The sequence below is a fragment of the Ranitomeya imitator genome, chromosome 7, assembly GCF_032444005.1.
Source record: "Ranitomeya imitator isolate aRanImi1 chromosome 7, aRanImi1.pri, whole genome shotgun sequence".
Lineage (NCBI taxonomy): Eukaryota > Metazoa > Chordata > Amphibia > Anura > Dendrobatidae > Ranitomeya > Ranitomeya imitator.
In genome coordinates, this window is record NC_091288.1 from 171,563,730 (window position 1) to 171,581,568 (window position 17,839).

General features: G+C 46.8%; 1 protein-coding gene across 1 annotated transcript in view; it reads right to left on the bottom strand.

Annotated features, from left to right (window-relative positions):
• LOC138646122 (uncharacterized) overlaps nt 1–17,839 on the bottom strand; it is a 437,282-nt gene that overhangs the window by 268,620 nt on the left and 150,823 nt on the right. Inside the window, exons 21-24 of the mRNA XM_069735585.1 lie at nt 5,524–5,693; nt 2,007–2,166; nt 1,236–1,315; nt 33–213 (exon numbers count right to left, since the gene is read on the bottom strand). Of these exons, the coding sequence (XP_069591686.1) occupies nt 33–213; nt 1,236–1,315; nt 2,007–2,166; nt 5,524–5,693 (591 nt within the window). The remainder of the gene's footprint in view (nt 1–32; nt 214–1,235; nt 1,316–2,006; nt 2,167–5,523; nt 5,694–17,839) is intronic.

The following is a 17,839-nucleotide window of genomic DNA, read 5'->3' on the forward strand; positions in this document are numbered from 1 at the left end:
TCCAATATAATGTAATGCAATCTGTTACTAACCCGTCACGAAGGCCGTTTCCTTCAGTAAGTTATTCAGTGATGCAGAGAACACCATCTTCTTCCCCAGTTGTTTAGTAATATTTCCTGCGACTATGATGGGGCTGCCATACTTGCTCAACTTCAGTTCTGCTAAAGCAGAGTATCGCTGTTCTCCACCAACTGTCTGCAAATCTGTCATTCCCTGCAACGGACACGGAAACAGTCATTCTCCAAACGTAATATTGTTAAAGGGGTATTCCCATCTCCAAGATCCTATCCCAATATGTAGTAGGTGTAATAATAACAAGTATAACATTAGAAAATATCTCAAATTTGCAGTATAGTATAGTTTTTCTGATTTGCTACGTCTCTTTCCTCATGTGCAGGCATTGCAGGACCTTAGGTATCCACGGTTACAACCACTAGCAACTAGCTGTCACTTTATCAGTGGATGTAACCACGGATACCTAAGGTCCTGCAATGCCTGCACGTGATGAATGAGACATAGCGAATCAGAAAAACTACACTACATTTCTAATTGGAGGTATTTGATAATATTATTGTTATCACACCTACTACATATTGGGATAGGATCTTACCCCGTTAAGTGACTTATCACCTACTTAATTTTAGGAAAAGATTTATGCAGCTTCTATGACAAAGACGGTCATTATTCCGCAACGTACCTGTGTTAATATTAATATGCCATTGATATTAGGATATTATTATTATTTATTATTATAGCGCCATTTATTCCATGGGGCTTTACATGTGAGGAGGGGTATACAAAATAAAAAAACACAAGTACAATTATATTATTGGCATCTACTGAAAAGCAAGCATGCTGCCAACACTAAAGAAAACCATGAGGCGTAAGTGTCACCCAAACCTAACCGCCAGTATGTAATTCTCAAGGCCAGAAATGGAATTTTAACTAGTGAAAAGAGGCAAGACATATTGCGCAGGACGTAATGAATAAATTAATAATAATGATGAGATAAGAAGGAATTTATACCACTTCTATATTGACTTGTGACTTTTCACAAGAGATAAAAAAAATCACTTAGAAAAGTCGATGGGTTTTCACAGAAGAGTTGGATGCTCATTATGAAATGGCAGCATTTGGGTCCTAAAACCAAATGCAGATCAACAAAGTAACTAAGAAAATATCCAAGACATTTGGCATCTTTCATTTTGTCATGAAAATTAAAAAAAAAAAAATACTTTGATGTAATATATCTCCTTGTCGTCCACAATTAATTCCAAGTGTCCGTTCCTAGAATTTCTTGATGACTCAATTCTTCCTGTTAAAAAAATAAAAAGCACAAAATTATCTGCTTAAAGTGAATATATTGAAATTTCCGGACCCACAGTTAAGGAGTAATCATTCTCCCTTTTTCTTATCACCAAGAGCAAGGACCGATCCTACGAGAAGCATCAGAAACACTCTATGCAACAAAAAAAGGACGAGGAGATCCTTGTATTAGAGGTGCACTATACCACTAGCAACAACTTGGGCATCAACTGGCACCAAAAACGGAGTTGTGGAATTTCTGTATCGGTGCTTGTGCCCACAATAAAAGCAATATCTTTTTTGTAAAGAGTAAAGACCGATGTGTCAGTCGTTAGGAATCTAGCATAAAAGATACATGTAGATCAAGCTGGAAGTGCATGGTGGTGGACCACTGCACTTGGACTGCTTCTTTTTAGATCTCTGACCCGCCCTTAGGGCATTTCCAGCCTGATTTGCATGTGGCTTTTACCTTACATTTATCTTGATTGGTACATTGGAGTTCTAATAAAAAAGTATGATTTCTATTGGGAGACAAACGCCCATACAGCCATACCACTACTTCCAAAAGTGCTGACAAATTCCCTCTAAGCTTTTTTATGCTCTTTCGGGACCATACTACATCTACATCAAAAGTGTGACGCCAGCAAGAAACCTTCTTTGTTTGTTCTTGTGTGTGTGTGCCGTAGCTCCATGTAACGTACCATCCATCTGAACCTTCTTTTTAGGATGTAAAAGCTTTAGTCTGAATTTCCTGTGTGGTATGTTATAATATAGATCAATACCAACGTCCCTTTTAATCTCAGATTTTGGCGTTCCCAGGAAAAAATGCAACGTGGCTTCATTTGGCAACCATCCGCCTCTCTGGAAAATGAAGATAAGAATAAAGTACAAAAACTCAGCTTAGGAATAGAAGGAAGGAAATGGCTATTTATATTGATAAATTATTAATTGCTGATGGTCCCATTAGTGGGGTACCCACAGATCATAATTACAGGGGTCCCAAACAATGTCCACTATCACTCCCCATAGACAATGAATGGATCTGATGTGCACAACCTCAGCTCCATTCAAATGGGGGACACCTGACTTTCATGTCAGGAATCACGATCATTGGGGTCTCACGCCAATCAGAACCTAATGAGGACTGTGAATTACAGCATCCTGAAGTTTATGGAATGGGTAAAGTTAGGCTTCAAAAGGGTATTAGTATTGCTTAAAAAAGGGATCTATTTGTATAATGAAAAGACAATTTTTGAATACACTTTCCACATCACTCCATCAGTTTTCTGAATCCTGCCTGTGTCATTCAGTAGGAATCTTCCTTGTTTGCTTTCAATGGCAAAAACTATGGATAACTTTACTGTAAATGTAATTAGCCAAGTACTTGGGTTTTGTATGACGGCAATCAGAGATCTTGAAAACCTTATGGAATGATAATATTTCAATTAAAAAAGAACTGAATAGACAGGGCTACATTTTCCATATATTGGCGACTAGTGATGAACGACGTGCTGGGATAAGATCTTACCCGCGCATGCTCAGGTACTAACCGAGTGACTTTGGCGTGCTTGAAAAATATGTTTGAGTCCCTGCGACTGCACAGTAGCATTGCTTTCCTCGCGGAGAGAGTGATGTTACGTTTGGAAGCGATGAAAGGTAACCCTCACCAGGTAATCACAATGCACACAACATGTTCACACTCCAGGACACAAGGGGAGCTGTTGATCCTATTTACTGGGTGACTATCCTATAGAAAATTGTGGTATGGAGGAAAAGAGAGATTAGATTGTCAGAGAGACAGAAGAGAGCAGATGGACCTAGAGGGTCAGAACGTCTGAAGGGGACCTGTGGTCTGAAGTACCACAGCTCCTGGAAAGAGACATACAGAAAGCGAACATTGTTCAGTGAGCGTGCAGGAGAGCGAAGCACAGGAGACTGATATCAGGGGAGACGAGCTAAGATCAGGCTGCCTCCCTCTGAAGCGCAGTTATGCGGTAGCCGGACCACTGAGGTTGTAAGGATCTCTACGACTTACAGCAGAAACCGTCAGGACAGCTGAACTGCAAGTTACCTGTCCGCCTTAATACCCAGGAGGCACAGTGACACCCTTAGAGCCCGGGGCATGCTAGAGTCCCTATAAACAGGCTCAAGTCACCAGTCATATGGGTTATTGTCCTATCCTATATGGGGGACAGAGAGAGAACATCTGTGAGGACCTTATGTGAAGCCATAGGCTGTAAGGAACTACAACACCACAGCGCTATAGGAAGGCTTTTACCTCCACCTGGAAAAGGGGGACTCTGGATTCGCTTCCAAACCGGCCGGACCCTGCCTGCCCTGTGATCTGGTGCCCTGGACTGTGGCTGCCATGGACTTCAGCAAACAAGGTAAAGAGAATGCAAACCTGTGTCCTCATTCTTTACTGCGCCATTCACCATCTTCCATCTACATACCAGGAAGCTCTGGGGATATACTTCACCTGTGGGAAGATATACCATCTAGCTGCAATAACATCACCTCAGAGGACCCCTTAAAGCAGCATCGGTCCCCACTGACCGAATACCACAGGTGGCGTCACGAACATAACTTAATTCTCTCTAAAATCCTTCCCCCTTAACATGGGCGCCCTGGGCATGGACCAGGTCGCCACCATGACATCCCCCTGTGAACCACTGGAGCCGGTACCGAGTACCACACGGCCCTGGCAGGGCGACTCATCTTTCTCTGTTCGACAGCAGCAACACATGCAGGGATTGTCTAACAAACTGCAATCTCTGTATGTGTTACGACTGTCGAACAGAAGCGAGACATGCAGCCGCGGGGACTCAAACATATTTTTAGAGCACGCCGAATGTGACGCCCCAGGGTCCTGGTTGTTACTGTAGCATTGCTTTCCTCACTGGGCGAGTGATGTTACGTTTGGAAGCGATGAAGGATATCTTTTATCAGGTACCCACAATGCATACAACATATTCACACTCCAGGCCAAAAGGGGGAGCTCTGAGCCTAGTTTAAGGTGAACTCGCCTATAAATACATTCTGATCTGAAGGGAAAGGGTTCAGTTCAGTAAGCTCCAGACAGAGAAGAGAGCAGACCGACATAGAGTGTCAGAAGGTCTGAAGGGGCCGTGTGGTCTGAAGAACTACAGCTCCTGGAAAGAGACATACAGAAAGCTGAACATTGTTCAGTGAGCGTGAAGGAGCGTGAAGCACAGGAGAGTAACATCAGGGGAGACCAGCTAAGAGCAGGCTGCCTCCCTCTGAGGCGCAGATAACCGGTAGCCGGACCACCGAGGTTGTAAGGGACTCCACGACTTACAGCAGAGACCAGCTGGACAGCTGAACTGCATGTTACCTGTCTGCTACACACACCTGAGACACAGAAACACATAGAGCTCGGGGCGTGCTAGAGTCCCTGTAAAAAGGCTCGAGTTACCTGTCATGCAGGTATTGTTCTATCCTTTAAGGGGGACAGAGAGAAGAACTGTGAGGACCTTATCTGAAGTCATAGGCAGTAAGGGACTACAACACCACCGCGCTAGAGGAAGGCTTTTAACTCCACCTGGTAAAGGGGACTCTGGATTCGCTTCCAAGCCGGCCGGACTCTGCCTGCCCTGTGATCTGGTACCCTGGACTGTGGCTGCCTGAAGTCTTCAGTAAACCAGGTAAAGAGAATGCAAACCTGTGTCCTCGTTCTTTACTGCGCCATTCACCATCTTCTATCTACACATGGGAGCCCTGGGGATACACTTCACCTGTGGGAAGTTATACCATCTAGCCGCCATAACATCACCCCAGAGGACCCCTTAAAGCAGCGTTTGTCGACACTGACTGAATACCACAGGTGGCGTCACGAACATAAACTCTATTCACTAAATCCCTTTAATGACTTTTCCCCTTTTACATGGGCGCTCAGGGCCACGGACAGGGTTGCCACCTTGACATCCCCCTGTGAACACCGGACCTGGTGCCCTGGCGGGCAACTCACCGAACACACTCAGTTAGTAACTGAGCATGCTCCGATAACACCTTATCCGAGCATATGCACTCATCAGTAATTGTCAGTCATTTTTTACCATTTCCTATCAAGTGTAACTAATAACAACTGAAAAGAAATAAATATATTTGTGCAACTTTGCTACTCCACAATGTTTCTGACCACAATGAGACTAATAATTTAATAACTTCAACAGAAAAATAATCATAAATCTCCTGTACCTGTGAGATATGGTTGTAAGAGGCTTCAAGGAGATATTGTTGCAGCGCCTTGTCATGCTTTCTTAATATAAGCAATGCTTTTCCTGGTCCAGACAAGGGGAAAGGTAATAAATTATCCCCATCAGGGAAAGACAGCTCCAAACAAGGCTGCCAACCCAACAGCTTAGAGGCTAAGAAAACAAAAGAGCAAGTGTTAAACAGAGGCATAACTTGAAGCTGATGGACCCAATACAAAATGTCCAATGGGGCCCTCAACTGTCACAAGTCTTTAATAGTATTGGTCTTCTCATATAGGCCTAAGAGACCTTTTAAGCCCCAGTAGGATCTAACTCGGAGGTGCAACTGCAATACCTCAATGTACCATAATGGTCCTCCTGGTGGTTAATGGGCTTTGGTTTTCTTGCTGTCACCTGATTTTAGGGTTATACAGTTTGATTCACTCAGTACTTTACCTGGAAAAATTGTTGTAGCTTTTAAAAGAGACTGTATTGAAATTTTGACTGTACATACTTTGGTTCATGAGAAGTAAGAGTGCAATGAAGCTCAGAGACAGAGTGATGAGAAACATCATGGGCGGACATAGCGCCTGTTCAACCGGTGCACCTGCACCAGGGCCCGAAGGCTCTGGGGGCCCCAGCAGGGCGGCTAATAATGAGGGCAAACTGGCCAGTTTATCCGGCCTCGAGGCTCCGGGAGGCCCCTGGCCAGATTGCCCTGATGTGTGGCGGGCAGGGAGCAATCCCTGCAGCTCCGCTGCCTGCAAGAGAAAATGGCAGCAGAGCAGAGCTGCAGGGAATGGATCCATCCAGCTTCTTGCCCGCGCTTCCTGTCTCACACAGCAGTGGCTGAATGACATCATCATTCAGCGCCATGGCTGTGCGAGACAGGAAGCTGCCGGCGATGGTGTGGCTTCAGGATACGTGCACAGAGGTGAGGTGAGTGTGAGTGTGTGTATGCAGAGAGGTGAATGGTACTGTGTGTGTCTGTGTGTGTGTAGATGGAAGAAAGGGGGTGATGGGGCAGAAGGCAATGATTGGGTTGACGGAGAGGGCAATGATGGGGGTGATAGGGTAGAAGGCAATGATTGGGTTGATGGAGAGGGCAATGATGGAGTGGTGGGGGAGAAAGCAATAATGGGGTTGGTGGAAAGGGCACAATGGGGGTGGTGGGGGAAGGAAATGATGGAGGCAGTGAATTGGCAATAATGGGGGTGGTCGGGAGGAGGAAATGATGGAGGCGGTGGAATGGATAATGATGGGGTGGTGGGGAAAAGATAATAATGGTGGTGGTGGTGGAAAGGGCAATGATGGGAGTGGTGGGGGAGGAGGAAATGATGGAGGTTGTGGAATGGGTAATGATGGGGGTGGTGGGGGAGAAGACAATGGTGATGGCGGTGGAAAGGACAATGATGGGGTGGTGGGGAGGAGACGCTACATGTAGCATTTTTGTAGCGTCAAAAAAACGCGCGCGTCGCACTTGCGTCGCTCGTGCGTCGTCAATGCGTTACAATTTCCCATTGAAACGTATTGACGACGCACTTGCGTCGCGAGTGTGCGTTTTGCGTGCGTTGTGCGACGCATGCGTCGTTAGATAAAAAGAAACAAAAAAGTGTCTAGACAGTGTCTAGACAGTGCAAACAGTGAGAAAAACATCCCCCATATATAAAGAAAATGTTGGATTGTTGGTCACTTCTACTGCAGCATCTAGAGGCAAGACATCACACCAGAACACCAGAATCCGCTGTCCAGAGATGTAAGTATAGAATGATTCTCTGCATTTTCTACATGTTTTTTAAAATTATTTTTGCAAGTTGTGTTTTATATTCTGCACTGTGGTTAAAGATATTGTGGTATTTTTAGTCTGGTTGTGATGTATGGCGTTGTATAGGATGGCGTTTCATTGTCTGCGGCCTAGATTATTGTTCTTTCTAGGATAGATTTTTCGTTTCCATTTTTTGGTTTGGTGGTGTTTTTTGAATTCAGTTGTGATGTTTTATTCTTGCGTTATATGATGGCGTTTAATAGTCTCCGGCCCTGTCGGTTTTATATTAAAGTATGGTAGTATAGAATGATTCTGCGCCCTTTTATTACATTTATTAATTTTTTATTGCAAGATGTGTATTATGTTCTGCACTGTGGTTGTGTAAAGACATCGTTGTATGTTTATGGTTGTGGTTGTGATGTATGGCGTTGTATGGCCTTTTATTGTCTCCGTCCCTGTCGGTTTTATTGTAAAGTACGGTGTGTTATTAATGTTTATGCCCTTACTTTTTGTGTGTTGTTACTTAAAAAAAAAATATTGTGTTTTTTGTGTTGCTCCGTTCATTCTGTACTTTTAAAAAAAAAAAAAAAAACCTTTTTTGTGATTACTACATTGGGTCTGTTGTAGATTAGTTTTCTTATCTTAAGGGTACCGTCACACTATACGATTTACCTACGATCACGACCAGCGATATGACCTGGCCGTGATCGTAGGTAAATCGTAGTGTGGTCGCTGGGGAGCTGTCACACAGACAGCTCTCCAGCGACCAACGATGCCGAGGTCCCTGGGTAACCAGGGTAAACATCGGGTAACTAAGCGCAGGACCGCGCTTAGTTACCCGATGTTTACCCTGGTTACAAGCGTTAAACTAAAAAAAAACAAACAGCACATACTTACATTCTGGTGTCCGTCAGGTCCCTTGCAGTCTGGTTCCCGCACTCAGTGACTGCCGGCCGTAAAGTGAAAGTGAAAGCACAGCCGCTGTGCTCTGCTTTCACTTTACGGCCGGCAGTCACAGTGCGGGAAGCAGAGACGGCAAGGGACCTGACAGACACCAGAATGTAAGTATGTGCTGTTTGTTTTTTTTTAGTTTAACGCTTGTAACCAGGGTAAACATCGGGTAACTAAGCGCGGTCCTGTGCTTAGTTACCCGATGTTTACCCTGGTTACAAGCGAACGCATCGCTGGATCGCATCGCTAGATCGCTAGATCGGTGTCACACACACCGATCTAGCGATGACAGCGGGAGATCCAGCGATGAAAGAAAGTTCCATACGATCTGCTACGACGTACGATTCTCAGCAGGATCCCTGATCGCTGCTGCGTGTCAGACACAGCGATATCGTAACGATATCGCTGGAACGTCACGAATCGTACCGTCGTAGCGATCGAAATGTTATAGTGTGACGGTACCCTTAGGCTTTTGTACTCTGGCATTGGGTTGTCTCTGCCATTGTTTCTTTAATCTAATCAATGTGGCAGTGTTGTTTGCTCAGCGTTAGTTCAGTTGGAGTGCAATGTTCTTTGTGGTTTAAATGAATATTTTTTTTTTTTTTTTTTTATATATTGCTGGATTGTGCATAGGAGCATAGGATCAATGTTATTTTGTTCTTTATTTCAGATTTGCATTATTAGTCATGGCCAGCGGCACTGATTCCAGCCACACCCCACCGCTGAGGAGTCCGGTGAGTACATGATCTACTATTGCTTACTATATTCGCTGTCATTTGTAGATGGGTCACTCAACTTTTTGGTAAACTATTTTGCAGGATTCTTCAAGTGAGGAGGAGAACCAGGAGGAAGAGAGGGAGCAGCAGCAGGGACCACGGGGCCAAGCTGTGGTTGCAGGACGGAGCGTAAGTATTTCTTTCAAACCTATAATTTTTTTATTTTTTTATTTTTTGCGGGTATGGGGGGTGGTGGGAGGTTGTGGTGTTGTGTGTAGTAGGTGGCGGTGGAGGAGGTAGGGACAATTTTTTTATCTTTCAAACATTAATATTTTCTATTTTTTTTTAGGTTTCACAACGGGCCCTGGATGAGCCACTTAATATCGACCTTATGGTGGCATCAATAGAAGCACGGGGCCCGTTGTGGGACAGCCGTGACCCCCAGCACGCGGACCAGGGCATATTGCGGCGTCTGTGGTTGGAGGTGGCACAATTGCTGTGGGATGGCTTCGACAGCGCTTCCTCCAAGGCTAAAGCTAGTTTCCGTAAGTATTTCCAAAATGCTGCTGTGACCCATCATGCCAGGATTACACAACCGTCTGTGATGTCTTCTATTGGGATTGTACACGGTTGCGTAATCGTTTTCAATATATTATCTAAAACCTTTTTTATTTTTTATCTTTATACACAGTTAAACAATTGAAGACCAGATGGCGCTCCATGAAGGACCGCTTCCGGAGGGGCCTGGAAAAGGAGGGACAGACTCGTAGTGGTGCTGCCGCTTCAAGGACCTCGGTGTACAAGTATAACCGTATACTGCAGTTCTTGCGACCGGTCCTTGAAAGCAGAGAGTAAGTATAGTACCTATGCACACACCTAGTTTTTACAACATGCATATTCACATACTACATTCCAGCCACGTAGCTTATTGCCCAGCCATTTATTTTGGCAAGTCCCAAGTATAGAAATGAAGAAAAAAAGGCAAGTTCACCGAGGTGTGAAAAGTAAAAAATACATACTTTTATCCACTTCAATCATAAGCAGAGGATGAAACATCAGCACAATGCAATAGACACTATCTACGCGTTTCAGGTGACAGGGAACATCAGACCTGAAACGCGTAGATAGTGTTTTTATTGTATTGTGCAGATGTTTCATCCTCTGCTTTTGATTAAAGTGAATTTTGTTTTTACTTTTCACGCCTCGTTGACCTTGAATTTGTAATTCATTTCTGGTCTTCTCACACTTGACACAGCGGCTCCCTTCTGGGATTACTGCAATGGTGAGCTTGACTTTTAGCAATTTCACTAAAATCTGAAGTATACATAAAAATAGTAGATTGTCCAAGCCCAGCCAATATTTCATAGTGGAGTAGTATATTGCCCATCCAGGTGTATCCACGATTTTTTATACACAAAAAAGTAAAATATAATAGATACGGCATACATTCTACTGCAAGGCAGGTTATGTTCCCATGGTTGCTCAGCTCGCAGGACCTGTGATGACGTCTCGGTCACATGACCGTGACGTCATGGCAGTTCCAACGTAAGCATAATTGTCTGGCGTTGCAAACCACAACCTTGGTTGACTATTTAGAAATACCTTTTTTTTAATATTGATGGTGCATATGCAGTGTCAATATTAAAAATAGTTTAATATTTATGGCGGCAATGGATACCTGGCGGTAAAGTTTAATGACGCATGTGAAATGTGATATTTTGTATACTAATGGTTTCCTTATGTTTTCACAGAACACACAGCAGCACCCGCGAGACTGTCCGACCCTCTGGAGCGGTCCTTTGTGAAGCGCCATCTGAACTGTCGCAGCCATCCCACAGCGAGAGCAGGTCTGCACCAACACAATCTGGCGAACCGGCAGCCGGTCCATCAGATGTTCCCCTGGCCGAGGTCTCTGGCGTTCCTTCCTTCGGGTCTTCCCGACAGCGTCAGCGGGCCTCAGACAGGGCGCCCATGTCCGAATTTTTACATCTGAGCACCGTATTTCAGAATGGTTTCAAGGCGCTGTGCGATAAAATGTGCAATATCGAACGGCGTCTTGAAAACATCGAAACGGATCTCTCGAGGCCGGCCAAACATTTTTTTAGTGCCATTCACAACGGCATGGTTGAACATCTTACGCCGGAACTCCAGATTTCGTTCATGCAGGGCTGCAACAATTTATATGTCAGTGCTCTGCAGCAGGCTCGGGTCATGCAGTCAGCGACAAATATGCCCGCAGTACCATCGCTGGCTGCCATGACTCCGACTCCTGCTGCAGAGCACCACCACAGAGCTCCGCGTGCTGAGGGCCACCGCCACCGCCACCACAGAACAGAGCCCCAAAGTTCTGAGCCTGACAGGCCTTCAAGGGGACACAGACGGGGTGCCGACCCACACCCAGAGGGAGAGAGGAGGAAAAAGAAGAAGAAGCGAACAACGACAACAACAACCAGTACGTCCTTGGCTATGGCTGCTCCCCTAAGTACCACCAGAAAACACCCCGGGTCGACCCGGAGCACACCAAGTACCCAGGCTGGGTCTACACGGAGCACACCCAGTACCCAGCCTGGGTCAACGAGGAGTACACCATCAACACAGCCTGGGTCGACCCGGAGCCGGAGTAGCCAGCCAAGGACACTGGTCGTCCCTCCTCCTCCCTCACCTGCTACTTTCCACGTCTCACCACCATCCACTTCCTGGATTGATGTCGGCATCCCGTCTAGTGTGATAGAGTATGCTGCTTCCTCCCCCTCGTCCTCCTCCTCCTCGGTCTCCTTTACACCCCAAAAAACTGTGGGATATGAATCCCCTTTAGTTGCGGATATTGGTACCCCATAAAAACATTTTCCCCAATTTTATTTCTGTACCCTAAATAAATTTGTTATATTTTTTCAAAAAAAATTTGGTTTTTATTGTCTCAAATAAAGTTTGCACCAAATCACACCTTGCGCCGTACACACAAATCTTGTCTTTGTAACACCTGATGTGCAATGTGTGACAATATTGTATCACTTTGTTATTTCCTTTTTTTATAGGGCTGTCGCTCATTGTACTCAGATGTTACAAACACAAACAGCATTGCTCAATATGTCAAGTTTTTAACAATGTACCATCACACAACGATTTCAGTATAGATAAAGTTGGTTTCTTCTGTGTAACCAACGTTATCTTTTCTGAAATCGTAAAACGATTGAGCCCCTGCTGTGAGTTTTTTGGTGTCAGCGAATGATTTGGAATTTTTTTTTGGGTAACTGATCAGACGCTGTCATTGTTGGATCGGCGAGTTTAGACCGATCCAGCGATGTCTTTGTTTTAAACAAGGGAATATTGGGTTACTAGCGCACTGTTTTAAACACTCAAATAAAAAGTGAACAATACCCCACAAATATAAAAAGGTGTCTACCACGTCCCTCGCCGTCATCTTTCCGCACTGACACTGTGATTAACGCCCGTAAAGCTGAGCACACCGTTGACTTAATAATAAACGCTGTGCTGTGCTTTAGGGCTGCCACAGTACGGGAAGTTGACGGCGATGGACGTTTCACACACCGGAGTGTAAGGTTTTTTTGTAATTTTTAAAATTACATTTACAATGGTAAACATCGTGAGTGTGGCAAAGCGCTTTTACCCAGATTACAAGGGACTTGCTCTTTTTTTGGTCGCTGGAGAGCTGTCTGTGTGACAGCTCTCCAGCAACCACGCGACAACTAAACAACGATCTCGATCCAGTCGTATCACTGGTCGGTATCGTTGGATAATACTTTTATTAATGTACCTTAAGATTATTTGTCAGGTGAGGTGGAAGCAGTGTTCACAGTGTCGCCACTATTTGACTCAGGACGATTTCTACCATCCTGAGTACAATAGTGTTAACTCTGTAGAGTTTTGCAAACATGATCGTCTCCCTCCTTGTCAAGCCAGGTTCCATATGCAAATAGTCTGCAGGATTAAAAATGCTTGACAAGGTGGGAGCCGATCATGTTATTATACGTCAAAACTATGGAACACACAAATTTTGTGTGACACACATGACCCTGGTATTGTCGAAGCTTCTTGGGAAAGAGGGAGATACCCCCTACTGACACTCTTACCATCCCTTACCTTTTTTCCCCCAGCGCGACCACCCGAACCCCTTCTCCCAATTAAGACAGAGACAAGAGTTCCTTTGGAATTATGTAGGCCACAGCAGCCTGTTTATTAAACAAAAACAACGGTTAACAATTAATGTAAAAGCATACATTTCAAAACTAGGGGAAGTCCTTGGAGCCCAAAAGAATCTGGTGATTTTAACCATACCGCGATCATAACTCAAACCATATTTTACTCCCAGCCGTTGTAAGCCTGGCTCGGGAGCACCAGAAACCCCGCAAAAGGGTTCACTGTTCGCGGTAAAAACATGAGATCCGACCACCCCTGCCGGAACTCCCCACCACCAATCACCAGATCCAAAACATAATAAACTTCAGAACAGAGGAGCCATATACCTATGGACCCCCCAAACCAATTTCCACCAACTCCAAGGACTCCCCCCAACCGCCCAGGCCGCAATGACCCAAAAAGAACCATGTGCATACTAAAACCACCCGCTCACCGCGAGTAATTTACACCCACAGAACCACAAACCAAAAAGGGCGGGAGGGAGGGATGCTTTCAGTGCTGGTGAGTGGGAACTGACCGGCCCCCGCCCCCTGACACTTCCCTAACCCTCTCTCCAACTATCTCCCCCGCCCCCTATACGGTTAACCCTTTCAGCCCCACCCCCTCCTCTCCAACCCATTGTCATGCTGGCCTTCGCTTAGCCGTGGGGAGGAGGGGGCGGCTCGCTCCGGCCTGTCCTTGACCCTGGTATTGTCGAAGCTTCTTGGGAAAGAGGGAGATACCCCCTACTGACACTCTTACCATCCCTTACCTTTTTTCCCCCAGCGCGACCACCCGAACCCCTTCTCCCAATTAAGACAGAGACAAGAGTTTCTTTGGAATTATGTACGCCACAGCAGCCTGTTTATTAAACAAAAACAACGGTTAACAATTAATGTAAAAGCATACATTTCAAAACTAGGGGAAGTCCTTGGAGCCCAAAAGAATCTGGTGATTTTAACCATACCGCGAACATAACTCAAACCATATTTTACTCCCAGCCGTTGTAAGCCTGGCTCGGGAGCACCAAAAACCCCGCAAGAGGGTTCACTGTTCGCGGTAAAAACATGAGATCCGACCACCCCTGCCGGAACTCCCCACCACCAATCACCAGATCCAAAACATAATAAACTTCAGAACAGAGGAGCCATATACCTATGGACCCCCCAAACCAATTTCCACCAACTCCAAGGACTCCCCCCAACCGCCACAACGAGAGGCCTTTGAAAACCTTAAAGGCCCGAGACCCCACCCGACCGAAAAGCTATGGCCTTCTCAATGCCCTCCTGTAACCCGAGAGCCCAAAAATCCATTCCTACAGCATTCAAATGCACGCCGTCCGCCAACCAATACTCCCCATTTCCAGATTCCAATTCAAAATGTCTGACCGCCGCACCCCCATTCCTAACCACAAAGGCAGACACCGCCCTGTTCACCTTTATGCGGGCCTTATCAATTTTTTGCAAAGACCGCATGTGCTTCCACCGTTTCCGCGGCACGATTTCGGACCAGACGACAGTCAATCCCGGGTACAAAACCCACAAACATAAACAGTCCTGTTTGATGTCTCTAACGAACTCCCGAAAAGGTCTGACCCCAAGATCGTTACCCCCCACGTGCAAAACCAAAACGTCGGGAGCTCTGTCCAGTCTCACACTGTTCTGGATTTCCCGCAACACGCGATTCCAGGCCATACCCCGAAAACCGAGCCACCGGATGACTGCGACGCTTCGATCAAATCCGAGTTGCCTGCCCTCCGTCCGAACGTCGGCTCGCAGAGCTCCCCAGTGCACGTACGAGTGTCCAAGAATCCACACCAATAAACCTTGGTGACCTGGAAAACAAACACAAACTTAACAACTGTCCCCTACTGCAGCAAAACGCTCCATAAAGCCTATAAAACCCCATCGACCACCCCCTGTGGCCGCACATAACTTCTAAAGCGGTTGGAGCGCCACCTACCGATCCTACGAATGGCGGAATCCTCCAATCCCCCAATTGCCGCTTCAGTTGCGGCACCTATCCGGAAGGAGTGAGGGGCGAAACAAGCCCCATCCAACCCCACCGAGGAAATCGCCTTTTTGAAAACCGCCGTGAACTGGTATCGAGACAAGCAGGAACCATCCTGGTGACATAACAATGCCCCATCCCGCTTAGGCTGCAGGCCCCAAAAGTTGCTAAGGCAAGAAACTGGACACATAACGGACCCCGCAACTGAGCCCACCACAATTCTGCTGCCCCGCCCCTCCTGATCCGACTTTGACCTTCGCAACCATAACTCCACCTGGCCCCCAGCCAACAATACGTCCCTGGCCAATAAACCCCCCGGCCCTTTTTTGTTTGGTGCCACCAACTCTCCTACTCTAAAGGCCCCAAAAAAGGCCAATGAAAAGGCCAGCCGAAATAAACAAAGCTCAAAAAACGAAGAACACAGTGATGACAATGCTTCGCCCAATTTTTCCAAAACGTTAAAAGACACCGGCCTCCTAGAATCTGTTCCTCTGGGCCGCCGCCTAAAACCTCTTACGGCCCTCTGCACCAAAAAGGACTTGGTGATATCGTCCTGACCCCGCAATTTGCAACCAAAGGCCAGGGCCGCCATGACTCTTGACACTTTTGCGGGAGACCAACCCGCTGATGCCCCCCGGCTCAACCATGCTAACAGGATCCCGATCTGATCCTGGTAGCTCCACCCACCAGATTCCGCTGCTAGCAAAAACTCCCACTCCCGCCAAGTTGCCTGATAAGCCTCCCAGGTTCTGGGAGCCAACGACGCCTTAATCAATGCCTGAGCGTCCCGGACACCGCTAGCCAAAGTTCTGGAGGGCACTCCAAACCGACCATCTCCGCCTCCGGGGCCAATGACCGAAAACGATCGAACTGCAAACGAGAAAGAGAGTCAGCGATGGAGTTATGAACTCCCGGCACATGCGACGCTGTGACATGCGCGTTCAAATTCAAACACAACAGCACCAAACGCCGTAACACGCAAACCACCGGCGGCGAAGATGCAGACAAACTATTAATCGCGCAAACCACCCCCATGTTATCGCAACGAAAACGAACACGCCTGTTCCGAAAATTATCTTGCCACAAGTGCACCGCTACCAAAATAGGGAAAATCTCCAGGAGAGCAATGTTACGAACTAAACCAGTAGAAATCCAACTCGCAGGCCACTTTGCCGCGCACCATTGCCCTTGGAAATATGCTCCAAAACCCGAACCTCCGGCTGCGTCAGTGAATAATTCCAATGACTCGTTGTCAATCACGCCCGCCATAAACAACGACCTACCATTATATGACTTCAGGAACTCACTCCACACTGCCAAATCCTCCTTGTGCTCAGCTAATAACCGCACAAAATGGTGAGGAGCCTTAACTCCCGCCGTAGCGCTAGCCAACCTCCTAGAAAAAACTCACCCCATTGGCATGACTCGACAAGCGAAATTAAGCTTACCGAGCAGAGATTGCAGGTCTCGCAAAGGCACCTTACGCAGGCGACCAGTTCGCACAACGTCTTCCCGTAGGCCCGTCAATTTGTCCTCAGGCAAACGAAACTCCCACCGCACGGTATCGATGACTATGCCTAAGAAACACAAGCACGTACTCGGGCCTTCCGTCTTACCCGGTGCCAGCGGGACCCCGAACCGCGAAGCCACCCATTCAATCGCATTCAAAATCCTTGCACAGCAATCGGACCCCGCCGGGCCGATGCACAAAAAATCGTCTAGGTAGTGTAGGACCGCATCGCAACCAGACACGTCCCGTACCACCCATTCCAAAAAGGAACTAAACGCCTCGAACAGAGCACAAGACAGCGAACAACCCATGGGCAAACATCTGTCAACAAAAAATTTTTTCTCCCAAAAGCATCCAAGAAGTCTAACGCTAGACGGATGAACCGGCAACAATCGAAAAGCGGCTTCTATGTCCGTCTTTGCCAACAGGGCACCTTTTCCGCATCTCTGCACCCAAGCTACCGCTTCATCAAACGATGCGTAAACCACCGAGCACAAATCAGGATCAATGCCGTCGTTCACCGACCTACCCTTAGGATACGACAGGTGCTGGATAAGGCGAAATTTTCCCGCTTCCTTCTTAGGGACCACCCCCAGAGGGGAAACAACTAAGTCCTCAAACGGAGCATGGTCAAAAGGGCCAGCCATGGAGCCCAAAGCCACCTCCTTACGTAACTTCTCTGAAACCACCTCAGAGTGTAACAAGGCTGAATGCAGATTTTTCCTAACAACGGGAACCACAAAAGGAGGTGCTGGAATAACAAAACCTTCCGTAAAACCGGACAGTAACAGTGCCGCCTTTTCCTTATCCGGGTACCTACTTAGATAAGGGACCATCCTTTCCACCATCACCGGAGTCTCCCCCATGGGAATTACCTGGACCTGCTTTTGCCTTGCCCTTCTTAAAGCATTTTGCGGCTCCGTGGGAGGAACCACTGCAGTGGGAGCACAAATGTTTAAATCTACAATTGCTTCCAAATTTGCACTGTCCCTCATTAAATTGCCAGCAGACACCCAACTTCTGTCCTCCTGCCTGACCGGCGTTGCCTGAGGAGCTCCCTGCACCGGACTGAGATCCATGGCCGGACCCACCGGCCCCCCCTTGAAAGGGATGGCCGAACTTGTACTGCGCCATCACGCGCAACCAGAGACCAATATCCTTCTGGTCCCACCTAATAGCCGGCCGCACAGCTTTTCTCTGCCTAAACTGCTCATCGTATCTCAGCCACGCC